General features: G+C 39.8%; 1 protein-coding gene across 11 annotated transcripts in view; it reads left to right on the top strand.

The window, feature by feature from the left end:
• Nucleotides 1-13783, top strand: part of Terb1 (telomere repeat binding bouquet formation protein 1) — a 63170-nt gene that overhangs the window by 25735 nt on the left and 23652 nt on the right. For 9 of the 11 annotated variants that reach the window (XR_003947307.1, XM_011248404.2, XM_011248405.2 and 6 more), the window contains 2 exons: nucleotides 1826-1980; nucleotides 11115-11467. Coding sequence is in view for 10 of the 11 variants with exons in the window: in XM_011248404.2 (XP_011246706.1) it covers nucleotides 1826-1980; nucleotides 11115-11467 (508 nt within the window). In the remaining variant the exon portion in view is untranslated. The remainder of the gene's footprint in view (nucleotides 1-1825; nucleotides 1981-11114; nucleotides 11468-13783) is intronic. The other 2 variants (XM_030243609.1, XM_006531102.4) reach the window with 1 other exon arrangement.

Below are 13783 nucleotides of genomic sequence, written 5' to 3'. Positions count from 1 at the left end.
AGGCAGATCCATGTCAGCCAGTGCTACACACTAAGACTGTTATCTAAAACATACAAGCCCAAAATATCAGCTGTCAGACATAGTGACACACAGCTTTGATTTCAGGACCAGAGGCAGATGTTTGTGAGTTACATAGTAAGAACCCATTCTAAAGGAAAAGGGAAGATAATAACCAACACTGCAAAGATAAATTCATATGTGTTCTAATTAGCCAAGCCTTCAGCTTCTAGGTTACTGTTTTAGGCCTGGAAAGAGCAGATATAATTTGAAAATGACTATTAGGGCTGGTGAGATGGCTCAGTGGGTAAGAGCACCCGATTGCTCTTCCAAAGGTTTGAAGTTCAAGTCCCAGCAACCACATGGTGGCTCACAACCATCTGTGACAAGATCTGACTCCCTCTTCTGGAGTGTCTGAAGACAGCTACAGTGTACTTACATATAATAAATAAATAAATCTTAAAAAAAAAAAAAACAAAAAAAAAAAAAAAAAAAAAAATGAAAATGACTATTAGGGTGTTTTCAGCATACTCAAGACTATATTAAAGAGAACCTCCAGATAGCAGCAGCTGAGAGAATTCACTATTTTATGCCTTGTAACTTATTTTTAAATCATAAAGTACATTTGCTTATTTATTTAAGAGCAGAAATTTTTGTTATATGCTAAGTTTCATGTAAGGCACTGGGATTGAGATACAGTTATAAGGAAACTATGTACATATAAGTTTAGTCTACGTAAAGAAATCGTCATTCTAAAAACTGAGGCTTGGCATTATTATACACTGACATAAAGATTATAAGAGAGTAAACTGTGGATACCTGGAAAACTATAAGCAAAGCTATGGTTTTGGGAGAAAGGGTCCCAAATCATAGAATGAAAGTAATTCTTGAGCAGAGATCTGAATTGCTATGGACAAATATCTTAGGTCTAAGCAACAGGTCCTAGCTTAGGAGGGAGCCTGGCGTATTTAAAGAATTGATAAGCAGTCTAGCTGGAGCCCAGAGAGCTGGTAGTAGCTATAAGATTTCTTTGTGAACAAAAAACTATGACCATAATACATTTTTAGGAGGATGGTGTTTTAAGCATACCTAGTCTCCTAGTTCGCTTTCTACTGTTGTAATAAGTACAGTGACCATAGCCACTTGGGGAGTGAAGAATGTCTTTCAGCTTACACCTTACACTCCGCTATGAAGGGGTGAGCTCAGGAACTCAAGGCAGGAGCTGAATCAGGGACGGGGGGTGGGTGCTGCTTACATGGCTTACACGACTTGCTCAGCTTACTTTTGCATACAGCCCAGGACCACCTGCCCAGGGATGGCATCTCCTCCAGTGATCTGGGCCTTCCTGCATCAATCCTTAGTCAAGAAAACGTCCCACAGACTCACAGGCTTGTCTCTAGGCAATCTGATAGAGGCACTTTCTCAGTTGATGACTCTACCTTGTGTCAAGTAGATGAAAAGCTATCCAAAACAATCTACTTTTGGTCTAGAGATACAGCTGAGTAAGAGAGTATATCCTTAGCATGTTATTGGCCCTGACTTTAATTCCTTCATTCCAAACAAACTACTTTAAAGCCAATAACCTTGTATCTGAAATAACATTTTCCTCTAACTATGAAGAGTGGAGCCTAATTTGTGATTAAGTCCTGAGTTTCTGCTGTGCACTCTTTCCACTCATTTTCAGGACCAGTTATTGTATATGGATATAGTTTGAAGGTAGGATGGGTAGAATATGGGTGTTATTAAAATGTGACAGTAACATTTCTAATAATGACAAACCCCTTATTCCCTTTCCCCTCCCTACCCCATGCCATCCCATACTACAAAGCTGGGAAATTATCTCTAAGTCTAGGACAGAATTCTTTTGGTGAAAATGAAATTGAACTAAAGGACATAAGCGAAAAAGAGACTCTTAGAGAGCACTGGAAGGCAGCAAAGGAAATTCTATGCAGAATAAAACAATTTGAAAAAGGAGGGAAAGAGGTGAGTTTTTCATTTCCCAGAATATAGAACTCTATGCAAATATTTTAAAATAGTATAAGAATGTTTTTCTCCAGTTGTTTTAAAATATTTTTAATGTAAGCCTAGTGGTGTAAATTTTAAGAGTAATGCTTAAGGACTGAAGTTTGAACATATAACAGATTTTTTTTTTACATTTATTTTTATCTTTATCACTAAAAAGATTCTATTTTTATTTGTGTGTGTGTGTGTAAGAGAGAGGGGGTGAAGGGGGGTGAGAGGGAGAAAAAGAGAGAGAGAGAGACAGACTCCTTATGTCTGAAGAGGCCAGAAGGACATAGGATCCCCTGGAGCTAGAGTTATAGGTACTTGTGAGCTGCCTGATGTGGAGTGGGTGCTAGAATTTGAACTCATATCCTCTAGAAGAGAAGCAATGCTTCTTAATTACTGAGCTGTCGCTTCATGACCTACTTATTTATGTGTATGTGTATGTGTGTGTGTGCATGCCACAGATTTAAGAGAGCCCTAAAAAACTGAAAGAGGGTGTTGTATCCCTTTGAGCTAGACTGATAGATAGTTATGAGCCATTTGATGTGGGTGCTGGGAACTGAACCCAGGTCCTCGGCAAGAGTAATGTGCTCTTTTAACCACTGAGGTATCTCTTCAGCTCCTAAATGATTTTTTTTTAGTTTTAATTTAATATGCATGTGTGTTTTACCTGCATCAAACCTGGATCATGGGAAGAGCTCTTAACCTTTGAGCCATTTCTCTAGGTGCCTCACATGAGTTATAAAGGTGTGTGGTGTGTGGGCGTGTGCCTATGGAGGCCAGAATTAGGTGTTGAATCCTCTGGAACTAGAGCTACAGATGACTGTGAGCTACCCAATGTGGATGCTGGGAAGTGAACTCAGGTTCTCTGGAAGAGCAACAAACTTTCTTAAGCACAGAGTCATCTTTCTAGCCCCCCTCCAAGTGATTTTTGAGAAAGTGGAAATGGTAACAGAAAAGATAAACTTCATAAAAGATAAAAGCAAGAGATCTAACATCTGAATAATAGTTCAACAAAATTAGAAGAAAATGTAATTTTGATCCCTCTGCCCTTTAGGCACATAAGCTTGTGTCTAAATTGTAGGGTTATGGTCTGACAGATGCATCAGTAGATGATTCCATTGTTGTACAAGCATCACAGAGTAATTGCACAAGATTACTTAAGTGGCAAAGGTTGAGAGGGGACATATATTTAAGAGGTGAGGGCCTGGAAGATGGCTCATGGTTACGAGCACTTGCTGCTCATGCAAGGACCTGCATGGGTTCATTTCTTAGCATACATGTGGCTCACAACCATCTGGAACTCCAGTTCCAGGGGATCCGGCACTCTCTTCTGATCTTCATAGGTTCCAGATATACATGTAGTGAGTATGCACACATGCAGGCAAACACTCATATACATACATTCAAAATAAATCAGGCTTTGTAGAATGGGGGTGGGGTACATATAAGACTGATGCTGACTAAAACAGTATACTGTTTTATAGTAATTTTTGTTTGGTTGGTTTTTTATTTTTTGTTTTGCTTTGTTTTTAGAATCAAAGTTTCACTGAGTGTCTCTTGGTGTTGTCCTGAAACTCACTCTGTAGACCAGGCTAGCCTTGAGTTCCCAGAGATCTGCCTGTCTCTCCCTACTGAGAGCTGAGATAAAGGTGTACACCACGCCTAATATTTTTATTGAGGTTTAAATTATATATAAATACATAGAGTATGTATCTGTGGGAGGGGTTATGTGGCCACACTCATGTGCGTGTGTTCATGTGTATCCATTCTCCATGGCTTGTTCTGGAAACCTGACTGGGGTGACACTGCAATAAAGAAATGACAGACACTGAAGAACAAACAGACGCACATGCAGAAAAGCTGAGATTAGGTGGCCTGCGCTTACTCCGATGGAGGGCACCCACTTCACAACCTGGCAGCTCAGTGAGTTTATTTAGGGCATAAGGAGGAAGAGGTAACAGCTCTCAGTGGGAGGTTACTGTCATCCTGGAGGAGGAGGCCACAGTTGTCAGTTCTTGCACACTGGTCCATTGTTAGTAAACACTCATACTTGGACCGGAGGAAGGCCTTGCCAATTCCTCTGAGCCTCCCCTGGAGAAGGCTCTGCCACTCTAATGAGCTTAAGTCATTGTGTCCTTGACATAGCTGTGCCCATATCAACAGTACACATTCACTCAGGACTCCATGACTTCTCCTCACACATTGTTGGAGGAAGTGGTACACATATGTATGACAAGCTATGGAAGTCAGGGGACACCTTCAGGTGTTTGTCTTCAGGTGCTTTCGACCTTCTGTTTGAAACAGTTTCCCATTGGCTTGGAACTTCACCACATACCCCAGGATAGCTGGCTTAAACACCTCCAGGGATCTGCCCGTCTCACCTCTTGTCTCACCATTGCTGGGATGACAGGTGTACACTACCAGGCCTAGATATTTATGTGCTTTCTGGGGATCTCACTTCAAATCTTCATGTTTTCAAAGGCAGATACTTTACTGACTGAGCCACCAACAGCTTGAGATATAATGTTCATTCTATTCACTTGTTACCTAATCCAGTGGCTTTTAGTGAAGTGCATTATTTGTTCTTTTAAATTGTCATAATATATATTCTTTCATATCAAATTTTCTTTACTTTTTTGAGATCAGGTCTTATTTTGTAGCCCTTGCTGGCCTAGAACTTGATGTGTAGATCAGGCTGGCCTCACACATGTAGCAGTCTTCCTGCCTCTGCCTCCCAAGCACTGGGATTACAGGCATGAGCACCATGCCTGACTCCACCTCAGTCATTTTTTTAAACACTCATAGTGTTGTGCAACTCTGTTGTTCCCTGACCCTTGTTTCTAGACCTTCTGCTTGTTTATTTGTTTGAATTACTATCTCACTGTGGTATGCTGGCTGACATGTAATACATAGACCAAGTTGGCCTAGGACATGACCAGGTTTTTTTGCTTCTGCTTTCTGAGTGCTGGGATTAAAAGTTTGTGCCTCCACTGCCTGGCTATGTTACAGAGTTTTACATAGAATTTGAACTTTAAAAGACGCTGGGTATTTTTAAAGAGACAACTTATAAAGTTTATAAGACTGTAGGGCTGGTGTAGCTGGACTTTGGCAACTTTGAGGGTTCTTTCTTCCACTCTTCTTTGTCCTTTTTCCACCCTTTCAAACCCCTAACACTACCCAGGAAGGAAAAGGAGAGAGGGGAAAGGGGGTGATATCATTAGACTACTTCTGCTGACTAGGGGTGTGGAGTTCCTAAGGACAAGTTTGATCTTTGCCATCTGATATCTAATTGTTATTATTCCTCTTCCTCTTCCTCCTCTTCCTCCTCTTCCTCTTCTTCCTCTTCCTCCTCCTCTTCCTCCTCTTCCTCTTCTTCCTCCTCTTCCTCCTCTTCCTCTTCTTCCTCCTCTTCCTCCTCCTTTTCCTCTTCCTCCTCTTCCACCTCCTCCTTTTGCTCCTCCTCTTCATCCTCCTCCTCCTCTTCATCTTCTTCCGCTCCCTTCTTCCCCTTCTTCCTCCTCCTCCCTCTTTCTCCTCCTTTCCCCCTTCCTCTTTCCTCCTTCTCCTCTTCCTCCTCCTCTCCCCTCCCCTCCCTCTTCTGCCTTCTTCTTCTCCTCCTCCTTCTCTTCCTCACATATGACAAATGGCAACCAACAACCCACCCCTAATTTATAGACCCTCTGAAAAGTCCCCAGAATTCCAAACATCAAACAGTCACAAAAACTATCTGCCACTGGCAAAATCACACCCGTGCTAAGAGCAAGTCATAGTCAGCTGCTGTGGACAATTTAAAACAGCCCTGTATCTCATACCTGGGATTAAAACAAAAACATATATATGTCTGTTTTTTAAAGAAACAAAAATGCCACAAAAAATGTACAGACTGGTTTGTAAGATGATCTATATTGTGATGTCTTTATTAATGTTTAATCTTAAAGTTGTGGCTTAACAGTGAATACATTTGTGTGTTAAGTTGTTAGCTGTCCTAGCTAGTTTTATATCCCCTTGACAAAACTGAAGTTATTGGAAAAGAGGGAGCCTCAGCTGAGAAAATGCCTCCATAAAATTGGGCTGTAGGCAAGTCTGTGGGGCATTCTCTTAATTAGTGACTGATGTGGAAGGGATCAACTCATTGTGGGTGGGGCCACTCCTGGGCTGGATGTCCTAGGTAAGAAAGCAGACTGATCAAACCGTGTGAAGCAACCCAGAAAGCAGCACCCTCCATGGCTTCTGCAGCAGCTCCTGCCTTTGGAATGCTGCCTTTTTGCATTACTGACCTGACTTCTTTGGATCATGAGCAGTGATATGGAAGTATAAGCTTTCTTCCCCAAGATGTTTCTGGTCATGGTGTTTAATCACAGCAATAGTAATAACTAAACGACTGCAATATTCCCAGAACATAGTCATTGTTCTAAACTCAAACTCTGTATAACTCTTTAAATTATCTAATATTTATACCAGGAAAGACATGGGAGGTATAAACTGAGGTAAAAACCTAGTTCAGAGAGGTAGCTTTGTTTTCTGAACTATATACAAAATATCTATTTACAAGCCTGATTCTACAAGTAAACTGCCATCTGTTTAGAAACCTTTCTCTCTGTGTCATTCTACTGAGCTACTCTACTTTTTTCTTGAGTTCTTCCAAATCCAGGAAGGGCTCCTTAGCTCTCTTTCCTAGAACTGTTTTACCTGTGTCCTGCCAGCTGCTTCTCTGTTGTTTCTGTAAGCCCGGAGAATCCCTATCTTTTACCTGGAGCTCTTTACATAAAATCTCTCCCAAGCCAGAGAGAGAGAGAGAGAGAGAGAGAGAGAGAGAGAGAGAGAGAGAGAGAGAGAGAGCTAGCTTTCAGAGGTCCAGTAGCTATAAAAGATGTCTGTAGCTCTTCCCCGACACCTTTGGCAGGCTGAACCATGTCACCATCTTGGTGGGGGTGCTCCAAGCCAGGTCAGTAGGGGTAGCTCAAGGCCATTTCGTTGACTTTGCCTTAGGTCGTAGAGCAAAGACCACAAGATTTCTCCCAAGCAACTTGCTTTAAAATAGGCAGGAACTTTCCATTCTTTAGTATTCTTATCTATGGAGGCTCTTAGAGGCACACTCACACTGCACTCTTCAGGATGCACCTAACTGCACCTGACAAATGCAGTATCTATTTAGGCTTCCATGGTTTGCTAACAATTAGGTTTTCTATGTATCATAAAATATCCTGTACCAACTCTATGCCCATTAAATAACTCCTAACTCTTCAGTCTGCTCACCCTGGTAGCCATTCTACTTTCTGTCCCTACAGTTATTTTATGTATTTGATGTATAAATGTATATTACATAATTTTTTGAGGTTTTGAGGCTCAAACCCAGGTCTTTGTGTGCCAGTGCTGCTCTATGCTACACTACCACTGTGCTACATCCTCAGCTTTCACACACACACACACATGCACGCACGCATGCGCATACCTCAAAAACTTGTTTGAGACTTGCACGTCTTATGAAGTAGAATTGCCTGGCCATGCTGTGACTGTGCGTGTAGGTTTTTGAGAAACTGCCACTTTGGTCTCCATAGCACATACACCATTACACTCCCAGAGCACTGCACATGAGTTCTTTCATAGTCTGCCACAACTTATTTTTCATTTTTAAAATGATCATTTTAGTAGAGGTAAATTGTTGTCTGATTTGCATTCCCACAATGGTGCTGAGCATCTGTCCCTGTGCAGTTCATCTTTGGAGAAATACGCCATTTGAATTGGGTGTTTTGCCTTTTTTGAATTTATGTGAGATACTTCTTTATCATAATCTGGTAGATTCAGTTTTTGTCCTTTATACTTTAATTCTCCTTTTTTGTTTTATTCTTTTCTTTTGATGGAGTACATTCTTCTACATCTTTTTGAGGAAGAGCAATTTGGCTGTAATTTTTTTTTTTAAAGAACACACAAATCTAAAAATATTTTTACTTTTATAATTAAATGGTAATTTTGAGGGGTATGATAGTCTACATATTTTTTAGAAATCCTCTTCTCTCAGTATATTGAAGGGGATGCCGCAGTAGAGAGACAGCCTGGCGCTGCTCTCAGTAACATGAACAGCATTCTGTGTTCTTAGTAATTTTCATACAGGTAAAGCCACATTCTTTTTTTTTTTTTTTTTTTTTTTTTTACTTTTTTTTAATTAGGTATTTTCTTCATTTACATTTCAAATGCTATCCCAAAAGTCCCCCATACCCTCCCCCCCCACAAAGCCACATTCTTAACTAGGCCACAGAAAAGGATTTCAGAGCCATACTAAAGCAGGATTAGTTGTCTTATTAAGTATTTACTACAGGGAGAGATACTAAGAAAAGGATAGTATACACTGGAGACATGTTGGCTTCTCAAGATAAATATATGGTTTTCTAATTTTTAATGCTCAAAGGACAAAATTTGTAACAAAATATAAAAATTAAAGAAAGCTTAAATAAAAATATGAAGTTTTTTATTACTACTGGTTTATGTAGTTCTTTGGGTTTTTTTTAAGATTTATTTTTATTTTATGTACATGAATACACTGTAGCTGTCTTCAGACACACCAGAAGAGTGCATAAGATCTCATTACAAATGGTTATGAGCCACCATGTGGTTGCTGGGAATTGAACTCAGGCCCTCTGGAAGAACAGCCAGTTCTCTTAACCACTGAGCCATCTCTTTAGCCCTACGTAGTTCTCTTATCGGAAAGAATCTCCCATCATGCATGGTGGCATACACCTGTAATCCCGGCATTGAGGTGGAGGCAGGCGACCAGGAATTCAAGGATAATGTTGGCTATATAGCAAATTTAAGGCTAGCCTGGGGTTCGTGTGATCTGTGATGTATTTACAGGCATAAGAGGTGAGTAACCATACCTGTGTTAGAGTCCCATGGTGTGTGTGTGTGGTGGTCAGAGGACAGCTTTGAAGAGCTGCTCCTTCTTTCTACTTTTATGTGGGTTCTGGGGAATTGAGCTCAGCTCCTCAGACTTGCTTGGCAAACCTCCTCTACCCACTAAGCTATCTTATTGGCCTGGATTGGAGTTTCTTCATTCATAGCTGTCAGGACAAACAAACCAGATTCTAGAGTGGAGGGCTTGCCCCCTTTTTCATGCCCCCTTAATTTTTTTTTATTCTGCTCATTGCTCCACTGTGTTACAGCCTTCAATGTTATTCTAATCCCTTCGTGTGCCCTACTTTCTCTAATTAGAAGCTTGTATAATCCTTATCCCTAGCATTTTACATTTTATTTTATTCTGATTCTCCTCTCATATATTACATCTTGACAAGTTTCCCTTTCCATCACCCCTCCCAGTCCCTTCCTTCTCCAACATTTTAATTTTCATGTTGATGTGCCTTTTAAGGATTTATATCTTAAGTAGTCAGTTTTGGACTTGATTTTATCAAACCTGCATAGGTTAATCACCTGTCTTTTTAGTTTTGACGTTTTGTTTAGCCCTTTATTTATTTATTTTTTATTCCATTGCTGCCTGTTGTTGTGGGTTTACTCCTCTTAGAAAACCGACCTTTATCCAGTTGGTGATGGCGCACGTCTTTAATCCAGCACTGAGGAGTCAGAAGCAGGTGGATCCCTGAGTTCAAGGCTAGCCTAGTCTACAAAGCAACTTCCAGGACAGGCAGAGTTACAAAGAAAGCCTGTCTTAGAAACAGAACAACAGTAGTAGTAGTAGTAAGTCAAAAGAAAGAAAGAAAAATTATCTTTAATAAGTTTTGTAGAGGACTAAAGTAAAATGTGTGTTTAATAAATTTTTACTCTAAACTAGTTCTTTGCAGTGTTCTGTTGGATGAATTTATTGATAAATATTATGTACAACTATTAGATATTACAACAGTTAAGAACATTGACATGTAAAAGTAATTTGTAGAGTTTTCTTATACATATAGATTTTATTATAAAAGGTGTACAAATACAAATAAAACAAAAACTTAAAGGCTGGGCATGGAGGTGCTAATCTTTAACTCCACGCTGGAGTCAGAAGCAGGGGGATCTCTGTGTGTTTGAGGCCAGCTTGGTGTATGTATCAGTTTGGAAGCCAGCCAAGGCTACACAATGAGGTCTTGTCTCAATCAATCAATCAATCAATCAATCCATAAGAAAGAAAGAAGGCAACTACCAAGTTATTTCATCATGGATACATGTGTACACTCTAGCCAGTAATGTTTATGCTGTCTATTCTTCAGATGTTCTGAATCTGTCAGGAGAGAAGAAAGATACTACAGTGTAGTTTCAATAGTATTTTCTTTTATTACAATGAAATGGAGGAGTTTTCCTGTGTTTAAGAGCTATGTATGATTCCTGTCCAGTGAACTTGCTTACCAGCCCATACTACTGTTGACTTTTTTTCTTAGGCAGGTCTTTTTTTCTAGTGCTTTCTAAGAGTTACTCTATGGTCTAGTACATGGTTTATATATGATTCCCGTGTCTGGGTTGCCATTGATTTTGCTTCTTGCTCTTTTCCCCTCTAAGTCCATTCTCCTTCATTGTCCTTGGTCTCTAGGAGAGTTTTCAAAGATATTTTATGTGATCAAGCATATTAGTTTTTCCTTTTGTGATGTATTATTGTATAGTATTTGGAAAGGACTTCTACCCCTGGAGAATAGTTTGTTTTATAATGGTTGTACTTACTTTTTTTTAATCTCTGTCTCTCTCTGTCTGTCTCTCTCTGTGTGTCTCTGTCTCTGTCTCTCTCTCAGTGTGTGTGAGTGTGTGTGTGTGTGTGTGTGTGTGTGTGTGTGTGTGTGTGTGTAGAAGCTAGTCGTATTCTACCATGTGTCTGGAGAACAAGCACCTTTACCAACCTAGCTATCTTGCTGAGCCTTTATAGTTTCATTTAACATTTTAAAAATATTTGATTCATTTTTACTTTACTGTTGTGAAACTATCATATGGCTATGTTATTTTTTCCACATAGCTTCTCAGGTATCCCAATATCATTTATTAAATAAATAATTCTTCCTCCTAATGTAAATTATTTCTTTTACTATAAGTGCTACAGTATGAATCAAAGTTTTTATATTAAAGAAATGTAAGGCGTATTATGAAGAAATGATTGTATTGAAATTATTTACTTGCTATTTCTTACATTGTAGGAGAAGCAACAAAACAGGAGTGGACACTATAAGGATAATACCCCATCTATGAAAGTAAACATACAGACCAATTTGAAACGTCTCTGTGCAGATAGTACTGGAGGTACCAGAGCAGAAGATAAGGATATAAACCAGTCTAGAGAGCTTCGCAGCTATAAGCCCAGTGAAATCATGTCTAAAGCTTGTGCAAATGAAAACCAACTGACGACTCGGAAGAAGAACACAAATCCAGTTCATCCTTTCTGTAAGGAGAAAGGGCAGAGTAAGATTGTACATGAAACCACTCCAAGCTGTGCTCAAAACTTAGACAAGGAAAAAACCTTTGACCAAAAGGATTCTGTTTCTCAATCGAGGTATGGTCTAATGATTACAGGGCTTATTTACTCAATAAGTATTTATTTTGTGTGTCATGCTGTTAAGCACTGTGGATACAGGAATGATTAAACATAGTATTGGGAGGAGCCTAAAGTAGGAATTCCCTTTGTTTCCTTTTGTTTATTCTTTTACAGTTTCATCCATATAAAATGTACTTTACCATATTTCCCCTTGAGAATATTCTTATTCCTCTCCTCTTCCTGCCAATCCCTTTCTCCTTTCTGATATGTCCCCTTCTAACTTGTGTGCCGGGCTGCCTCTCATTAGAGTTGCTTGTCATGAGTATAGATGTGAGAGGAAATAAAATTGAGATATGATCTGTTACATCCCAAGCTGGCTATGTAGATGAGGGTGACCTTGAAATTTTGATCTTCCTACCTCTGTCTCCCAAGTGCTGGTATTTGATAACCACGCCCAGTTTTTTTTTTTTTTTTTTTTGCAGTGCTGGGGATTGAACCCATCACCTGCTGATATTGGGTAATTTCTCTACCAACTGAACTATATATCCCCAGCTCTAAAGTTTAAAAAAAAAAAAAAGATGACCAATGAGTTTAGAAGCGGGGGTATAGATGCTAGTTTATCAAAGGCTTTCTGTGTTCTCAGGTTTGGGGGTTTAATTCACAGGATATGGAGAACCACTAAAGACATTTTTTTATTTATTTTCTTTTTTTTGAAACAAGAACTCATGAATTACAAGTAACAAACAAAAAACAAAACCAACAACCTTTCTTTACCAACTACCTGTATAGTCCAGGATGACCTTGAACTTATCCTGTGTCTACTACTATCCCCTGCCTCCCAGTTTAAATGGTGCTGGTGATCAAAACCAGGGCTTCATGCATGTTAGGCAAACATTCTACCAATTGAATTATATCCTAAGCTCCTGAAGACTTTAAATTGAGTGAAATACTTGTGCTTGATGCTTATATATCAACTTGATACAAGCTAAAGTCATCTGAATGGAGGGAACCTCAGTTAAGGAAATGCCTCCATAGGATCAGGCTATATGAAAGCCTGTAGGACTTTTTTTTTCATTAGGGATTGATGGGTGAGGGTCCAGCCCATTGTGGGTGTTGCTATCCCTGGGCTGATGGTCCTGGATTCTATAAGAAAGCAGGCTGAGCAAACAATGTGAAGCAAACCAGTACCAGCACCCCTCCATGACCTCTGCATCAGCTTCTGCTTCCAGTTACCTGCCCTGTTTTGAGTTCCTGTCTTGACTGAAGGAAGCTTCAGTGATGGGCTGCAACATGGAAGTGGAAGCCAAATAAAACCTTGTCTCCTCAACTTGCTTTTCAGTCATGGTGTTTTATCACCCTAAGACAATAATCAAATTTGAATTTTAGAAATTATGCTTACGGGCTGGTGAGATGGCTCAGCGGTTAAGAGCACTGACTGCTCTTCCAAAGGTCTCAAGTTCAAATCCCAGCAACCACATGGTGGCTCACACCATCCATAATGAGATCTGACACTCTCTTCTGGTGTGTCTGAAGGCAACTACAGTGTACTTACATATAATAAATAAATAAACAAACAAACAAACAAATAAGTAAACCTTTAAAAAAGAAATTATGCTTACAAAATAAAACTTAAACTAAGTCTCTATATTTGAAGTAATAATGCAAGCATTGAACCTGTCAGCAATATTGCAAATACTCATTTGGAAATTTACTGTGGTGAAAGGAGTAGAGTGTGATGAAAATCAATTTGGGTTTGCTTTTGATTGTTTATTTTTGAGGCTGGGTATCTCTGTATAGCCCTGGCTGTCCTGGAACTCTATCTAGACCAGACTGGCCTCCAACTCAGAGATCCTCCTTACTCTGCCTCCCAAGTGCTGGAATTAAAGGCGTATGCCACCTCCATTCTGCTGGGTTTTCTTTAATTCCCCCAATTCTGTTTCCAGTACTGCCCTTTCCCCTTACAGGTAGCAAGTAGGGTGCAGACTTGCAGCTTTCCTTCTTACACCTTGGCTGTATTTGTCTGACAGCCGCTGTACTTGAGGGTTGTTGTCTGATTGCTGAGGACACTAAATATGAGGCAGATGGAGTACACTGTCACTCCTTTCCTCCTTTGCAAGACTTTTTTCTTCAAGTTCAAGGACAATTTTATTAGAGTGTGAAAGGAAACCAAGTCAGGCAAGCTGTAAATCTCAGCAGCTGCCATGATGAGAGATGGAGAAGAAAAGAGGGCAAGCTATGAGTTAGGGGCTGCGAAAGCTGGCATTCGGACAAAGCAGAGTCGGTCAATAGGAGCTTTGAGGTGGAAGAGGAGGATGTCAAGGAAAGAAAAAAAGT

Source organism: Mus musculus, chromosome 8 (genome assembly GCF_000001635.26).
Source record: "Mus musculus strain C57BL/6J chromosome 8, GRCm38.p6 C57BL/6J".
NCBI classification, from domain to species: Eukaryota; Metazoa; Chordata; class Mammalia; order Rodentia; family Muridae; genus Mus; species Mus musculus.
The sequence above is the reverse complement of the archived record's forward strand: the minus strand, read 5'-3'. Positions and strand labels throughout refer to the sequence as shown.